Raw genomic sequence first — 13,618 nt, 5'->3', positions numbered from 1 at the left:
TAGCCTTACTTTGTGTGCATGGTGATGAGAAAGGTTTATTCAGCACATTTCTCCCCGTCTTACAGGTGTCATTGGAAAGGAAGGTCGTCAGGCTGCAAGGAACAGTGACTATGCAGTACCGAAATTTAAGCACTTAAAGAAGATGCTGCTTGTTCATGGGCATTTTTATTATATTAGGATAGCTGAGCTTGTGCAATACTTCTTTTATAAGGTAAGATGGAGTCCCTTGCTCCCATCACTGTTTCTGTGGTGTTTAACACACATGGTAGAATGACACAATTATGAGAGTGGCTGATGCCATGAGAGGTAATGTATCTAAAAACAGAAGCCACTGCCAGAAAGGAAGGAGTACAGCCGTTACTACAAAAGGAAATCCTGACCACTTTTATCACATTAACAATTTAATGTGGAACCAGTAAGACGATATCAGTACTAAAATGTTTGGGGAAGAGGCATTCTTTTATAATTCCTTTAAATAATTTCTTATTCATTCGGGTCCTGCTTCCAATTATGCAATTTAATTTTTTTCCTGTTTATACTGACACATTGCCTTCTTGTTTCCCTTTAACTAGACAGATTTTCTCTTTATGATGTCTTTTCCCAGAGTGCCAGAATATATTCATGTATACATTTTAGGTGTATTGAAAAAAGAAAACATTTTAAAGCATATTATCTGCCTTCTGTAGATCATAGGACACCGCTCGATCAAATTCCCAAAATAAAGTGGCGTTAAACTGACATTGTCTTATGAATTCTAAGTAATGGATACCTCTTATAAGATGTCTTTGAATTAACAACCTTATGACTTGTCTTTCAGAATGTCTGCTTCATTTTCCCTCAGTTTTTATACCAGTTCTTCTGTGGATTTTCACAACAGGTCAGTTCTAGTATTTCAAGTTAGAAGCTTGCCTGAGCCCTTACTTTCCATCTGCCATGTTGGTTGTTACAGTAGAGAAGAGAAAACTGCCAGAAATATGCAGTCAGACTCTCCATGGAAAGATGGCAAAGAAGGCAGCAATGTCTCTCCATCTTCCTGCCTCTCTGGAGTATATGTGTTTTGCCCATTTAGCAGTCTTGGGGTAAAGGAAAAGAGGCCATGATGTTGAGGCACTGCGCAGTGCTCCAGAGCCTGCCGACTCAGACTTTCAAATGCTGATACATTTCTTAGATGCAGTCCAGTCATTGATGCGGCCAAGAGAGACTTCCCTCCTCTCCAGGGCTCAGAGTGATACCATGCTAGACTTTCTGAACCCAATGGACAGAAGGCAGCATGACGTTCTTGTTAAGTGCCGTGGAGTCAGTTCCAGCTCATAGAAACCCTGTGTACAACAGAACAGAACGCCACCTGGTCCCGCGCCATCCTCGCAGTCGTTGCTTTCTTTGAGCCCTTGTTGCAGCTACTGTGTCAGTCCATCTTGCTGAGGGTCAGTATAACCCAAACCAAACCCACTACCATTAAGGCGGTTCCAATCATAGGGACTCTGCAGGATGGAGTTGAACTGCCCCATAGGATTTCCAAGGCTATAAATCCCTACAGAAGATTGCCACATCTTCCTCCCAGCTGGTGGGTTGGAACCACTGACCATTTGGTTAGCAACCGGGTGCTTTAACCAGTGCACCATCAGGGCTCCTCGAGGGTTAGTATAAAACAAAAAAAAAAATTCAAACCTGTTGTCATCACATCTATTCCAACTCATTGCAACCCTATAGAACAGAGTAGAGCTGCCCCATAGGGTTTCCAAGGAGGAGCTGGTGGATTTCAACTGCCGACCTTTTTGGTTAGCAGCTGAGCTCATAACAACTGTACCACCAGGGCTCCAGAGTCAGTATAACCAAAAAAAAAAAAAAAAACATTGCCATTGAGTTGATTCTGACCTTAAATCTAAGACCTTTTAATTGGCCCTTTGGGTCATCACTGGAATTTGGTATATTAAAATGTGCTAAGTGGAGGCAGTGTTGACCTGGAGAAAATAATGGAGGTGCTGCTTAGGCAACTGCTATAAAAGCAGATATCTCCTTTCTGTCATTTATTTACTTATCCTCTCCTGCACAGTTGGACTGTGGCAACTGCATTTATCTGAAGGGACCAGGATCGGGGAAAACTGGAGTTTGAAGACAGTAATCAGAATTACATATCTCAGTTTGCAGTGGCAGAATGGGTGGCTCAGAGTTGAGCCTTCTGTCAGTTGTAATTTTAATCCTGACTAGTTGACATAATGCACTTTGGAAAAGCCCTGGTCATTCTGTATCAGGAGAAAGGTGATTATTCATGTCTGTGGTTCTTTACAAATTAAAAGAAAAAAAATCTTTTTAAACGAAATATCCAAAATGTTTATAAAAATACAGTGGAGCATTGTTTTTAGTTTAATATTTTGTTCTTCTTACAGACTTTATATGATACTGCGTATCTTACACTGTACAATATCAGCTTTACGTCCCTTCCAATTCTCTTGTACAGTCTGATGGAGCAACATGTCAGCATAGACATGCTCAAGAGAGACCCGTCACTGTACAGGTATTGTGGCTGAGAACATTTCCTTTATATCAGAGAGTAACTGGGTAGCAATTCATGACCCTATAGGACAGGGTAGGACTGCCCCATATGGTTTCCAAGGAGTGCCTGGTGGATTCAAACTGCCAACCTTTTTTTTTGGTTAGCAGCTGTAGCACTTAACCACTACACCACCAGGGTTTCATTAAATAAATGTATAGTTGAAATTATTTATAAATCAATGTATCAGCTGATACAGTTGCTTCTACAGGAAATTCTTTAAGCAGAAAGCCATGTAGTTTAAATGAATGTACTTCAGATGTGGGTAGATTTACGTTACATTTGTATTTTAGTGTTGGTTTTGATAGTTATGGAAGAACCAGTTTCCTTCCCCATTGTGACCTCTGTAAATTCATAGCCTAGATTATCCTGTGAAAACCAGGTATAATCTATTCAGTGAGGAAAAAAAGAAAAGTTAATGGTATGCTTTTTTTTTTGCTAAAAAGTTCTTTTTTAATAATAAAGAAAAAATGTTTTTCTGCTATTTCAGAACTGAACTCCAGGATATCTGGCATATGCAGTGTGTTACTCTTTTTAGGTTTTTTTTTTTTTTTTTTTTAAGACTTTTTCTTTTCAGATAATTTTAGATTCACGTGTAGTTGGAAAAAGTAATGCAGGAAATCCCGTGTGCCCTTTATCCAGCCCCACAGTGATAACATCTGATAGAACATCTTACAAAACAACAGTACAGTATCACAACCAGGGTATTGACATTGATTCTATCCACTGAACTTACTCAGATTGTCTCACCTTTGCTTGTACCCATGTGTGTGTATAGCTCCGTGAAAGTTTTTCACACACATAGGTTTGTGTATCCACCTTTGTTATTGTTGTTAAATGCTGTCAAGTCAATTTCCACTCATAGCAAACCCATATGATGGAGTAGAACTGCCCCCTAGGGTTTTCTAGGCTTTAATCTCGACAGGAGCAGATTGCCAGGTTTTTCTCCTGCGTATTCACCGTTAGTCAAACAACACTTGTTTCGCTTATCAGAGGCTTTGTTAGCAACCCGCTAACAAAATGTCGAAGCCCAAAATAATCAGTGAAGGCAACCATTTAAAACAACAACAAAATACAAACTTGTGAGTTTGTTATTAGTACTTAATACAGGAATAAGTGTAAGCAAATAAAAGTGTATATACTCTTTTAGACATTTATCCAGAGGGAATCCTACAGATTATTTCTTATTGAGCTCACAGGTATAATCCAGCCTGAGGAGATGTCATACCATGAATTGTGTAGCAAACTTGAGGTCTTCAGTCTAATTTTAGTTACTAAATGCCAAACATGTGCAGTGTGTTCTGTGCAGGGCTTCAAACCCCTGCTGAGAATTTGCATTCCTAACAAGTTCCCTGCTGAGAGTTTTCATTTCCACCCCAGATATACTGAATCAGAATCTACACTTTAACAAGCTTCCTGGGTTCAAGCCTGAAAGGGTTCGAAGCCCTGGTTCTACGCTGATTACTTTCAGAAGCAGAAATATGAGCTGTAGCACCTCTTTGCTATATCTGATCTTACGGGCTAATTTGAGAGAGAAAATGTTCAGAGAAAAATTAATGAAGAACATTTATATGTGTATTAAAATGCCAAGTCTGAAAAACATTTTGGTTTTTCTGCCACACTTAATGTTTATTGGTCACTTATATTTTATCATTTACAGGGACATTATCAAAACTATTCTATGCCATCATAGTATATTTGCTTCCTTTTTTATGGTTATGATGCTCTGTTTCCACTATACCAGCTTCGTATAATGAGCTGTCTCCAGCCCTTTCTGTAACCAGGTGTGGCACTGAATGTAGTGTCAAATTGTGTAGAACGGACAGAGGACCTTGGAAGTGTGTGATTTGGACATAGACTGAATAGTATAAACTAATAATAAAAACCAGGAGAATAACATGGCTTGGAATTAACACAGAAGGCTTTGTGGAGAAGGGATTATATGCTGACTTGAACAATACGTGGACATGTGGACAGGGCAGGAAAGTGGATGTACTGTGTGTAGGTAGAAGGTTGAAGGTGGAATTCTCCAGTAGGGAGGAACACTGAGTTCCATGCTGCCCCTTCCCTCATTATTTCATGGCGTGAGTAAATGGTGATGCTCTTGCCTTCCTGAGAACGTCCCGTGACTAGTTACATCGCAGGGTCATCTGTGATAGTTTTAGTGCTTTTGCTCCAAGCTAGCTCCACATGTAGGTTCTGCTTACCTGGGGAAAAACACCAGTGATTTACAGGCCTTCACCTAGAAAGAAGAATAGCTATAACGCTCTGTGCAGATGGTTGTGGTTATTGTGCAAATGCAATGAAATGAACCGAGATGGTACTTCAGTATGATGAGAACGCAATTTCCTTCATTTTTCTTCATATAGAGATATTGCCAAGAACGCTCTACTCCGCTGGCGAGTGTTCATTTATTGGACATTCTTAGGAGTATTTGACGCTCTGGTATTTTTCTTTGGTGCTTACTTCATGTTTGAAAATACAACCGTGACCAGCAACGGACAGGTTAGTGTTTACTTGATCTTGTTGACTAAGCTACTTAGGAATAAACCCTTCTAATCCTAAATGATCATTTTGTCAATACACTAATTCAGTACAGCCTGAAGATTCTTGTTGGGTTTTGATCTCGTGAGGAGATTCATTTTGTGTATCTGTTTATCCAATTGCTTTAAAGAACACATTGTATTAGTGCTCCATGTCAGGAAACGCTGTGCTGTGGTAGACTCCTCCTGGTTGTGAGGAAACACCCTTCTGAGATTTTTGTAACTTAGATTTCACCATTAGCTTCTTATGTAGTGATTCAATCAGATCATTCAAGCATTGCTTTTTAATACTTAACACATTTTAATATTTTTTCACATGTACTTATCTGTTGTCTTTGCAATGAATAGATTTATAGCTTTCTAATAACATTCAGCTCTAGTTGTTTACATAATTTCTAGGGGTTTGTTTTATTTGTATCTTGCTTTTTTTTTCTTTTTGCTACTTGCTTCTCTTCCCACCCTCAGATAATGACTACCAACACGTATATGGTAAGACACTTGTGGGTTTGTCCTTTCTCTATGTTTTTGGAGTGCATTACAAATAAAATATTTCTTGAAAATATTTTCAACTGTGATATCTGTGTGCTTTGTTAGTAGAAATACTGTTAGTTGCCACTGCCTTCTACTCACTTTAGAACTAAAGCTGCGTTTGAGAAGTGTGTGTACATTTTGATCATTTGTACTTGGTGTTTTATCTCTGAATTTCTGTGTCAGAATTGCCAGTTGAGTCAGTGATTTTTTTCTTATTGATTTGATATGCTTGAACTTCCCTGTACCTTAAATAAAAAGCAGCATAAGCAGATATGCGAGGCCTGTTGGGGAAATTGCTATTAGATCGCTTACGAAACTAAAAATTATATTCTGGGCTGGTTCTGCAGTAATTGAGGTAAATCTACAATAACTCAAGTAAATCAAGGGGCAGTCTCGGATGAGTGATGATGCTGTTGGTTCTTGGGCAGCAGGGCAGTCTGGAAAATGGAAGCGCTTGTGTCTTTCTGAGAGCACTCCCTTGAGAACTAGAAGGCATCTCATCGGTGGTGTAGCCTGGTTCTGTTGATTGTCAGTAAGTGAGGACTGCTTTTTTTGAAAAGACCTAAATCATTCTACAGGCATGTTTATAGGTCAGTCATAGTTCTTGGGGGGGAGAGGTAAAATAGAATCATAGATAACTTTGTAAAAAAAATTCACTTACTGAGCATTTTCTGCATAGGCGTTATAAACCATAATAACAGTAGCGGTTTCTCATTTTGATGCCACAGATAACAGTGCTAAACAATAATTACTGTATTAGTGTTGAACAGCAGAGTGTCCCTAGATGAATACTTAAAAGCTTAGAACGCGTTATAAGAGAAGCCAGTAAACATCGAGAATAGCAGAAACATGAGCAGTCAACGGTGTGGTAAAGAACAAAGTATACCAGTGGGCTCAGTGGAAACCAAGTCAGTATATGTGAAGGGACTCTAGTGGAAGTTTTTTTATGACCATGATGTTCTTGACCATGAACCTGAGTAATGTTTTGCTGTGGAATTTTTTACACAAGAAAATTAAATTGTTTTGGGTTTGAGGATTTTTATGAGTAGAAAATCTTCCTACAAGAATACTCATCTCCAAGACTGAGAGGTGTGAGGAAAAGAAAATAAACTTATACCTGGTGGAGTAGTGAGGACTGGTTCCAGAGACGTTTATACTAAGATATTCAGTAATAATCTGAATGAAACGATAAAGTTAATGAAATTGTCAATTTACTGGGTCCTGAAGAAATTAGAGATAGCTTAGTTGTGGGGTTGGGGGCTGATGTCACTTGATAGAAATGTTTCTCTGGAAAACTCTTTGAGAAAGATGTTCCCTAGGGGCAAAAGTTGCCTCTGATTAAGAGTCACTGGTGTATATAAGTCTCCATTGATTTTTTTGGCCTGGTATTTCCAAGCCAAAAGGAAGAAACCCAGTTTTGGTCACGAAGAGGTGAAGAATAAAGTGAAAAGGCCGTGATGGTTGAGGTCCTTTAGAAGTTCGTGTTTGCCACAAAAAGTCTTAAGTAGAATTCTACAAGTAAGTTCTTGTGTCAAAAGACTTGTAGACTGCACTGTCACCTAAATTGAGTTATGTACAGGTATATTTCTTTGGTCGAAAGCTAACCATAAAAGGAAGTCATTTTATTCCACCTTTTTAATTCTTTGTGAAATAAAGCTTTGATTTTATTTTAAAGAAGTAATAGGAACATTCTCAGAAAGGCACAGCTCTCTACAGAATCCAATAAACTGGAAATGGGTCAGTTCTTACACAGTGTGGAAGTCTTCTCAAAGAAAGTAATTTTTGTAGAATAAAATTTTCAATAGACTGGTTTTTCCTAAAAGAAGTCTTACTTGTAGATGTTTTATCTTGTGTGTGTTTTTTGTGTATAGTTGAGAAATGTCTTGTTGTTTTCATGGGTTTTGAGTCACATACGTGCCTCTGCCAAATTGCTGTTTCCCCTGTTGTGTCCTGCCAGAGCCCCTAAGATGGGAGCAGAGGCACTTCACCTGACACCTGCTTGATGTTTCTCCCTTTCTCCTGGCTGGGTCGTCCGCCTCCTGTAGGTCTGTGTCTTCAGTTGACTTGCTGGAGTGTCTGTGGTTCTGGCCGTCACACTGGTTGCTCGGGGCCTTTGTCCAGCTCTGTCTTGTCTGTCTTCACCTTTTCTTCCCTTTCCTATGATTTCCAGAGGAAAATCCCATCCTTACAATATCCTTATTATGTCTTCCTATCCTTGTATCACCCGCAGTTAGCACGTTTGTTTTCTCATCGAAATATTCTAGCTGTTGGGTCCCTTGAACAGCAGGCAGGTATTTGAGTCGAGTTCAAAAGAGAATAAACACAAACTATTGAGTTTTTCTGTTCTTGGAATATGCAAGAGAAGATATAGCTAGGTGACTAGGTAAATGTCTCTTCTGTATAAAACATGAGATGGAAAAAAGAGGTTAGGATGTACCAGAGTTTGCATTGTACATATTTAAATACCAGTTGTTGGTTGGGGGTTGTGGTTGTTCTCAGCTTGAGGTGTTAGTCCTAATATCTGTTGCAGCGTGGGAGCAGTAAGTAGGATCCATTTCAAGGATCAGGAAGTTCAGTGTAGGCAGGGGGCTGGGAATAAATCACTCAGTCACTTAACTGGCCCTGAGAGGTATTGAAGGTGGAAACACGGGGTTCCTGCTGTGCTCCGAGACATTTATGGCCATCTTTTTTTTACTTGGTAATAACTAAACGAATTTGGTCTTTGGGGTTTGAAATGTTGACACACAAAAGCAGTGTCTCTAAAACTCTCGTTTTGGGTGGGAGAGAGAGAAAATATATGTTAACAAGAGTTTACTTGGACAATTTTTCCCCAAATAGATATTTGGAAACTGGACCTTTGGGACGCTGGTGTTCACTGTGATGGTCTTCACAGTCACCCTGAAGGTAAGCTATTTCATGTCATCCGTGATTCCTCTTCTGGCTACAGTTGACCCCTGGCCACGTAGGCCCCGTGGTCTCTGAGCTCAGCCAGCCCTGGCCACGTAGGCCCCGTGGTCTCTGGGCTCAGCCAGTCCTGCCGCACGTGGGCTCCGTAGTCTCTGGGCTCAGCCAGTCCTGCCACGTGTGGGACCCGTGGTCTCTGGGCTCAGCCAGCCCTGGCCACGTAGGCCCCGTGGTCTCTGGGCTCAGCCAGTCCTGGCCACGTAGGCCCTGTGGTCTCTGGGCTCAGCCAGTCCTGCTGCGCGTGGGCCCCGTGGTCTCTGGGCTCAGCCAGTCCTGCCGTGCGTGGATCCTGTGGTCTCTGGGCTCAGCCAGTCCTGCCATGTGTGGGCCCCGTGGTCTCTAGGCTCAGCCAGCCCTGCCACGCGTGGGCCCCGTGGTCTCTGGGCTCAGCCAGTCCTGCCGCGTGTGGGCCCCGTGGTCTCTGGGCTCAGCCAGCCCTGCCACGCGTGGGCCCCGTGGTCTCTGGGCTCAGCCAGTCCTGGCCACATAGGCCCTGTGGTCTCTGGGCTCAGCCAGTCCTGCTGCGTGTGGGCCCTGTGGTCTCTGGGCTCAGCCAGTCCTGCCGTGCGTGGATCCCGTGGTCTCTGGGCTCAGCCAGTCCTGCCCTGTGTGGGCCCCGTGGTCTCTGGGCTCAGCCAGTCCTGCCGCGCGTGGGCCCCGTGGTCTCTGGGCTCAGCCAGCCCTGCCACGCGTGGGCCCCGTGGTCTCTGGGCTCAGCCAGCCCTGCCACGCGTCGGCCCCGTGGTCTCTGGGCTCAGCCAGTCCTGCCACGTGTGGGCCCCGTGGTCTCTGGGCTCAGCCAGTCCTGCCGCGCGTGGGCCCCGTGGTCTCTGGGCTCAGTCAGTCCTGCCGCGCGTGGGCCCCGTGGTCTCTGGGCTCAGCCAGTCCTGCCGCGTGTGGGCCCCGTGGTCTCTGGGCTCAGCCAGTCCTGCCGCGCGTGGGCCCCGTGGTCTCTGGGCTCAGCCAGTCCTGCGGCTTGTGGGCCCCGTGGTCTCTGGGCTCAGCCAGTCTGTACGCAGCCACCACTGGACACAGCCGGGGCGGCCTCCTGGTGCTTCCCTCTGATTTTTCTTCCTGCTACTTAAACGCGTAAAGTGCGGTGTCACAGTCAACCCGAGTGGTCTGGTATGTGAGCTCCCAGATTGTACAGAAGATAAATTAAGGATGAGTCTGTTCTTTATAAAAAGATTCAGATTAAATTCTTTTAAATGGCAAGCAGCCCATCCTCAAAATAATCAAATTATAATCCAATTGAGGTAAATTAATGTATTTGGAGAATTCAGCTCTTTTGAGAGTCTCAAATTCTGTGTGAGCTTTCATTTCCAAAGTCCTAAAAGCTGTCAATTGAGTCTTAAAAAGTGATGCAAAAAGTTCCCAAAGTAATTTTCCTAGGTAGTAATGTAAACAAACACCTAAAACTGTAGTCACTGAGTCCAGAGAGTGAGTTTACTACGAACGTTGTCCTTACAAAGCCGCTGAGGTTGCAACGCTCATTTTTGCTGTTGGAATATAAGATTTTGTTTTGTTCTGCTTTGCTTTTCCTGAAAAGGTTTATGTAGGCTTTTTGGCGAAAATTAAGGTGGGTTTTGTGGTTGTATGTGTTTGGCTTTGTTTTTGTTTGTTTTTTCCATTTTCTGGCTTTCCTGCCTAGTTGTCATGGCTCATGCTGACTTGCCCAGGTAATACCATACCGTTCATTAATCACTTTTTTCTTTCTTTCTTTCTTTTAGCTTGCATTGGATACACACTATTGGACTTGGATAAACCACTTTGTCATCTGGGGTTCACTGCTGTTCTACATTGTCTTTTCCCTACTCTGGGGAGGAATTATCTGGTATGAATTCAATAAATAGTAGGTAATCATCACAAAAAAAAAAAAAAAAATTTTTTTTTTTTTTTTAATCATCATACCTGAAGAGCCCCGCGGTGTCTTTATTCGAGGGCTCAAAAAGCATTTTGTGAACAAGTAACCTCATTCGTGTGCCAAGTATTTGCTGAGCGCCTGCTGTGTGCTAGGTATTCTGCTAGGTCCCGGGGATATGGTTGAGGGAGCAAGGCTAGGTATTCTGCTAGGTCCCGGGGATATGGTGGGGACAGCAAGGCTAGGTGTTCTTCTAGGTCCCGGGGATATGGTGGGGGCAGCAAGGCTAGGTATTCTGTTAGGTCCCGGGGATATGGTGGGGACAGCAAGGCTAGGTGTTCTTCTAGGTCCCGGGGATATGGTGGGGGCAGCAAGGCTAGGTATTCTGCTAGGTCCCGGGGATATGGCTGGGGGAGCAAGGCTAGGTATTCTGCTAGGTCCCGGGGATATGGTGGGGGCAGCAAGGCTGGGTATTCTGCTAGGTCCCGGTGATATGGTTGCGGGGAGCAAGGCTAGGTATTCTGCTAGGTCCTGGGGATATGGTGGGGGGAGCAAGGCTAGGTATTCTGCTAGGTCCCGGGGATATGGTGGGGGGAGCAAGGCTTGGTATTCTGCTAGGTCCCAGGGATATGATGGGGGCAGCAAGGCTAGGTATTCTGCTAGGTCCCGGGGATATGGTGGGGGCAGCAAGGCTAGGTATTCTGCTAGGTCCCGGGGATATGGTGGGGGCAGCAAGGCTAGGTATTCTGCTAGGTCCCGGGGATATGGTTGGGGGGGCAAGGCTAGGTATTCTCCTAGGTCCTGGGGATATGGTTGAGGGGAGCAAGGCTAGGTATTCTGCTAGGTCCCGGGGATATGGTTGGGGCAGCAAGGCTAGGTATTCTGCTAGGTCCCGGGGATATGGTGGGGGCAGCAAGGCTAGGTATTCTGCTAGGTCCCGGGGATATGGTTGGGGGGGCAAGGCTAGGTATTCTCCTAGGTCCTGGGGATATGGTTGAGGGGAGCAAGGCTAGGTATTCTGCTAGGTCCCGGGGATATGGTGGGGGCAGCAAGGCTAGGTATTCTGCTAGGTCCCGGGGATATGGTTGGGGGGGCAAGGCTAGGTATTCTCCTAGGTCCTGGGGATATGGTTGAGGGGAGCAAGGCTAGGTATTCTGCTAGGTCCCAGCGATATGGTGGGGGCAGCAAGGCAGGTGTGGTCCCTGATTTTCTGAGCTTACATTCTCAGTGGGAGAGGCTGACAGTAAATAACAACATATATGAGTTGTGGTAAGTTATATGGGGAACAGACCAGAGCCCCACAGCAAGGGACCTATCAGATTGTGGGGTCAGAGATGGCATTTAAAGAGTGATTGTTTAGACTGAAAACTGGGAAGAAGTCGTTGTTATCATCATAATACAAAAAAACCAGCTGCCGTCGAGTGAGTTGTGACTCAGGGCAGCCCCACGTGGTGCAGAGTGGAACTACTCCTGCCGTCGAGTGAGTCCTGACTCAGGGCAGCCCCACGTGGTGCAGGGTGGAACTACTCCTGCCGTCGAGTGAGTCCTGACTCAGGGCAGCCCCACGTGGTGCAGAGTGGAACTACTCCTGCCGTCGAGTGAGTCCTGACTCAGGGCAGCCCCACGTGGTGCAGAGTGGAACTACTCCTGCCATCTAGTGAGTTCTGACTCAGGGCAGCCCCGCGTGCTGCAGAGTAGAACTCTCCACAGGGTCTTCACTGTGGCCTTTCAGAAGCAGGCTGCCAGGCCTTTGTTCTGAGGCGCCTCTGGGTGGGTTTGAACCACCGACCTTGCAGTTTGTAGTAAAGCGCTTAACCGTTTCTGCTACACAGGACGTCCATGATGATAATAGCTAACACTTATTAAATGCTCACTAGAATGAGCCGCTGACCTAAGTACTGTACACGTGGTACCTCGTTCAGTGTTCACGACAAGCATGGTCTTCATATACCACAGATGATAAAACTGAGGCCATACAATTGCTAAGGCAGTGGAGCTGGAATTTTGAGCCTAGGCAGTCTGAGTCCGGAGCCCTAAGTCTTAAGGAAGGGAATCTGTGTTTCAGCCTGAAAGAATATCACGTGCCCAAAGCGCCAAGGCCGGAAAGCAGGTGGTAAGTTTGAAAGATGTGCAGTGCGAGTGAGGAACAGTGACCTGGGGGAAAGTGGACGAGGTCAAGCTGGAGGATTAAGTAGGGTATGTCACCCTGCACCTTGTGGAGCCAGCTGAGGGCTTTGACTCCAGTGTGAGTGTTGTGGTAAGTTGTTGAAGGGTTGCTAGCAGAAGACCGACAGAGTCAGATCGTGCTTTAAAAAGATCACTGTGGCTGCTGTGTTGAGAATGAATTAGTGAGTGCAAAAGCGAGACAGGAAGACAGATTTGTAAACTGTTGCCATAAACTAGCCATGGGGTGACTTGGTATGGCCAGCTTGAGGAGGGAGAGAAGTCCTGGATTTGGCGTCTATTTTGGTAATATTTCAACTGACTTTGCCAGTTCTGTCTTTCCGCCTAGAATGTCCTTCCCAGTTAACCTACCACTTGGCCTGCCTTCAAGACTCTGGTGCGTTCTCCTCTGTGACGCTCCCCACGAGCTATCCGGGGTGCTACAGTGCCGCCTCTGCCCCAAGCATTCATTCACTCTGTTTCTCTGTAATCCTCCTGTTTACATTTCTATCCTCTCCGTAAGACAGGATTTCTTGAGCAGGGCTGGAGCTGAGGTGAAGTAAGCTGTGTGCTGGGGCTTGGACCTAAGAGCGAGTGTCTCCTTCAGTCTTACATGCTTGCCTTGTCCCGGTCCTGGCCGGATGTTGAGGCCGAAAGCAATATTCTTGCTACTTTGTATCTCCAAAACTGAGCACAGTACCCGGAACATAGTAGGCAGCCTCTAAAGGAAAAAAAAAAAAAAGAATAAAAATGCTTTTTAGGTTATTGTCCCTGATATTGGGTGTCAGTATTATCCACTCCAATTGTCTCATTCAGTTGGTGACCCCTAGTGGCCAAATTGATGTATTACCTGATTCTTTTAAGACCCGAAAATTGAGAAAAGCATTTGGTGTGTTTCCAACAGCCCTGTCCAAAACTAAATAACCTTGCAGTTCTAGTGAACTTCCAGATGCCGTGGCTGGGTAAGAGGAGCAGGTCATCCTGAAAACCACTGATGAGCTACTG

The 13,618-nt window shown here is 44.5% G+C and overlaps 1 protein-coding gene across 5 annotated transcripts in view; it reads left to right on the top strand.

Moving 5' to 3' along the window:
• ATP11A (ATPase phospholipid transporting 11A) overlaps positions 1-13,618 on the top strand; it is a 222,842-nt gene that overhangs the window by 195,069 nt on the left and 14,155 nt on the right. For all 5 annotated transcript variants that reach the window (XR_010319085.1, XM_010594013.3, XM_010594015.3 and 2 more), the window contains exons 22-27: positions 66-211; positions 818-877; positions 2,388-2,515; positions 4,921-5,056; positions 8,464-8,529; positions 10,320-10,423. Coding sequence is in view for 4 of the 5 variants with exons in the window: in XM_010594013.3 (XP_010592315.1) it covers positions 66-211; positions 818-877; positions 2,388-2,515; positions 4,921-5,056; positions 8,464-8,529; positions 10,320-10,423 (640 nt within the window). In the remaining variant the exon portion in view is untranslated. The remainder of the gene's footprint in view (positions 1-65; positions 212-817; positions 878-2,387; positions 2,516-4,920; positions 5,057-8,463; positions 8,530-10,319; positions 10,424-13,618) is intronic.

Source organism: Loxodonta africana, chromosome 23, assembly GCF_030014295.1.
Source record: "Loxodonta africana isolate mLoxAfr1 chromosome 23, mLoxAfr1.hap2, whole genome shotgun sequence".
NCBI lineage: Eukaryota > Metazoa > Chordata > Mammalia > Proboscidea > Elephantidae > Loxodonta > Loxodonta africana.
This window is presented reverse-complemented; position numbering and strand designations above follow the sequence as displayed.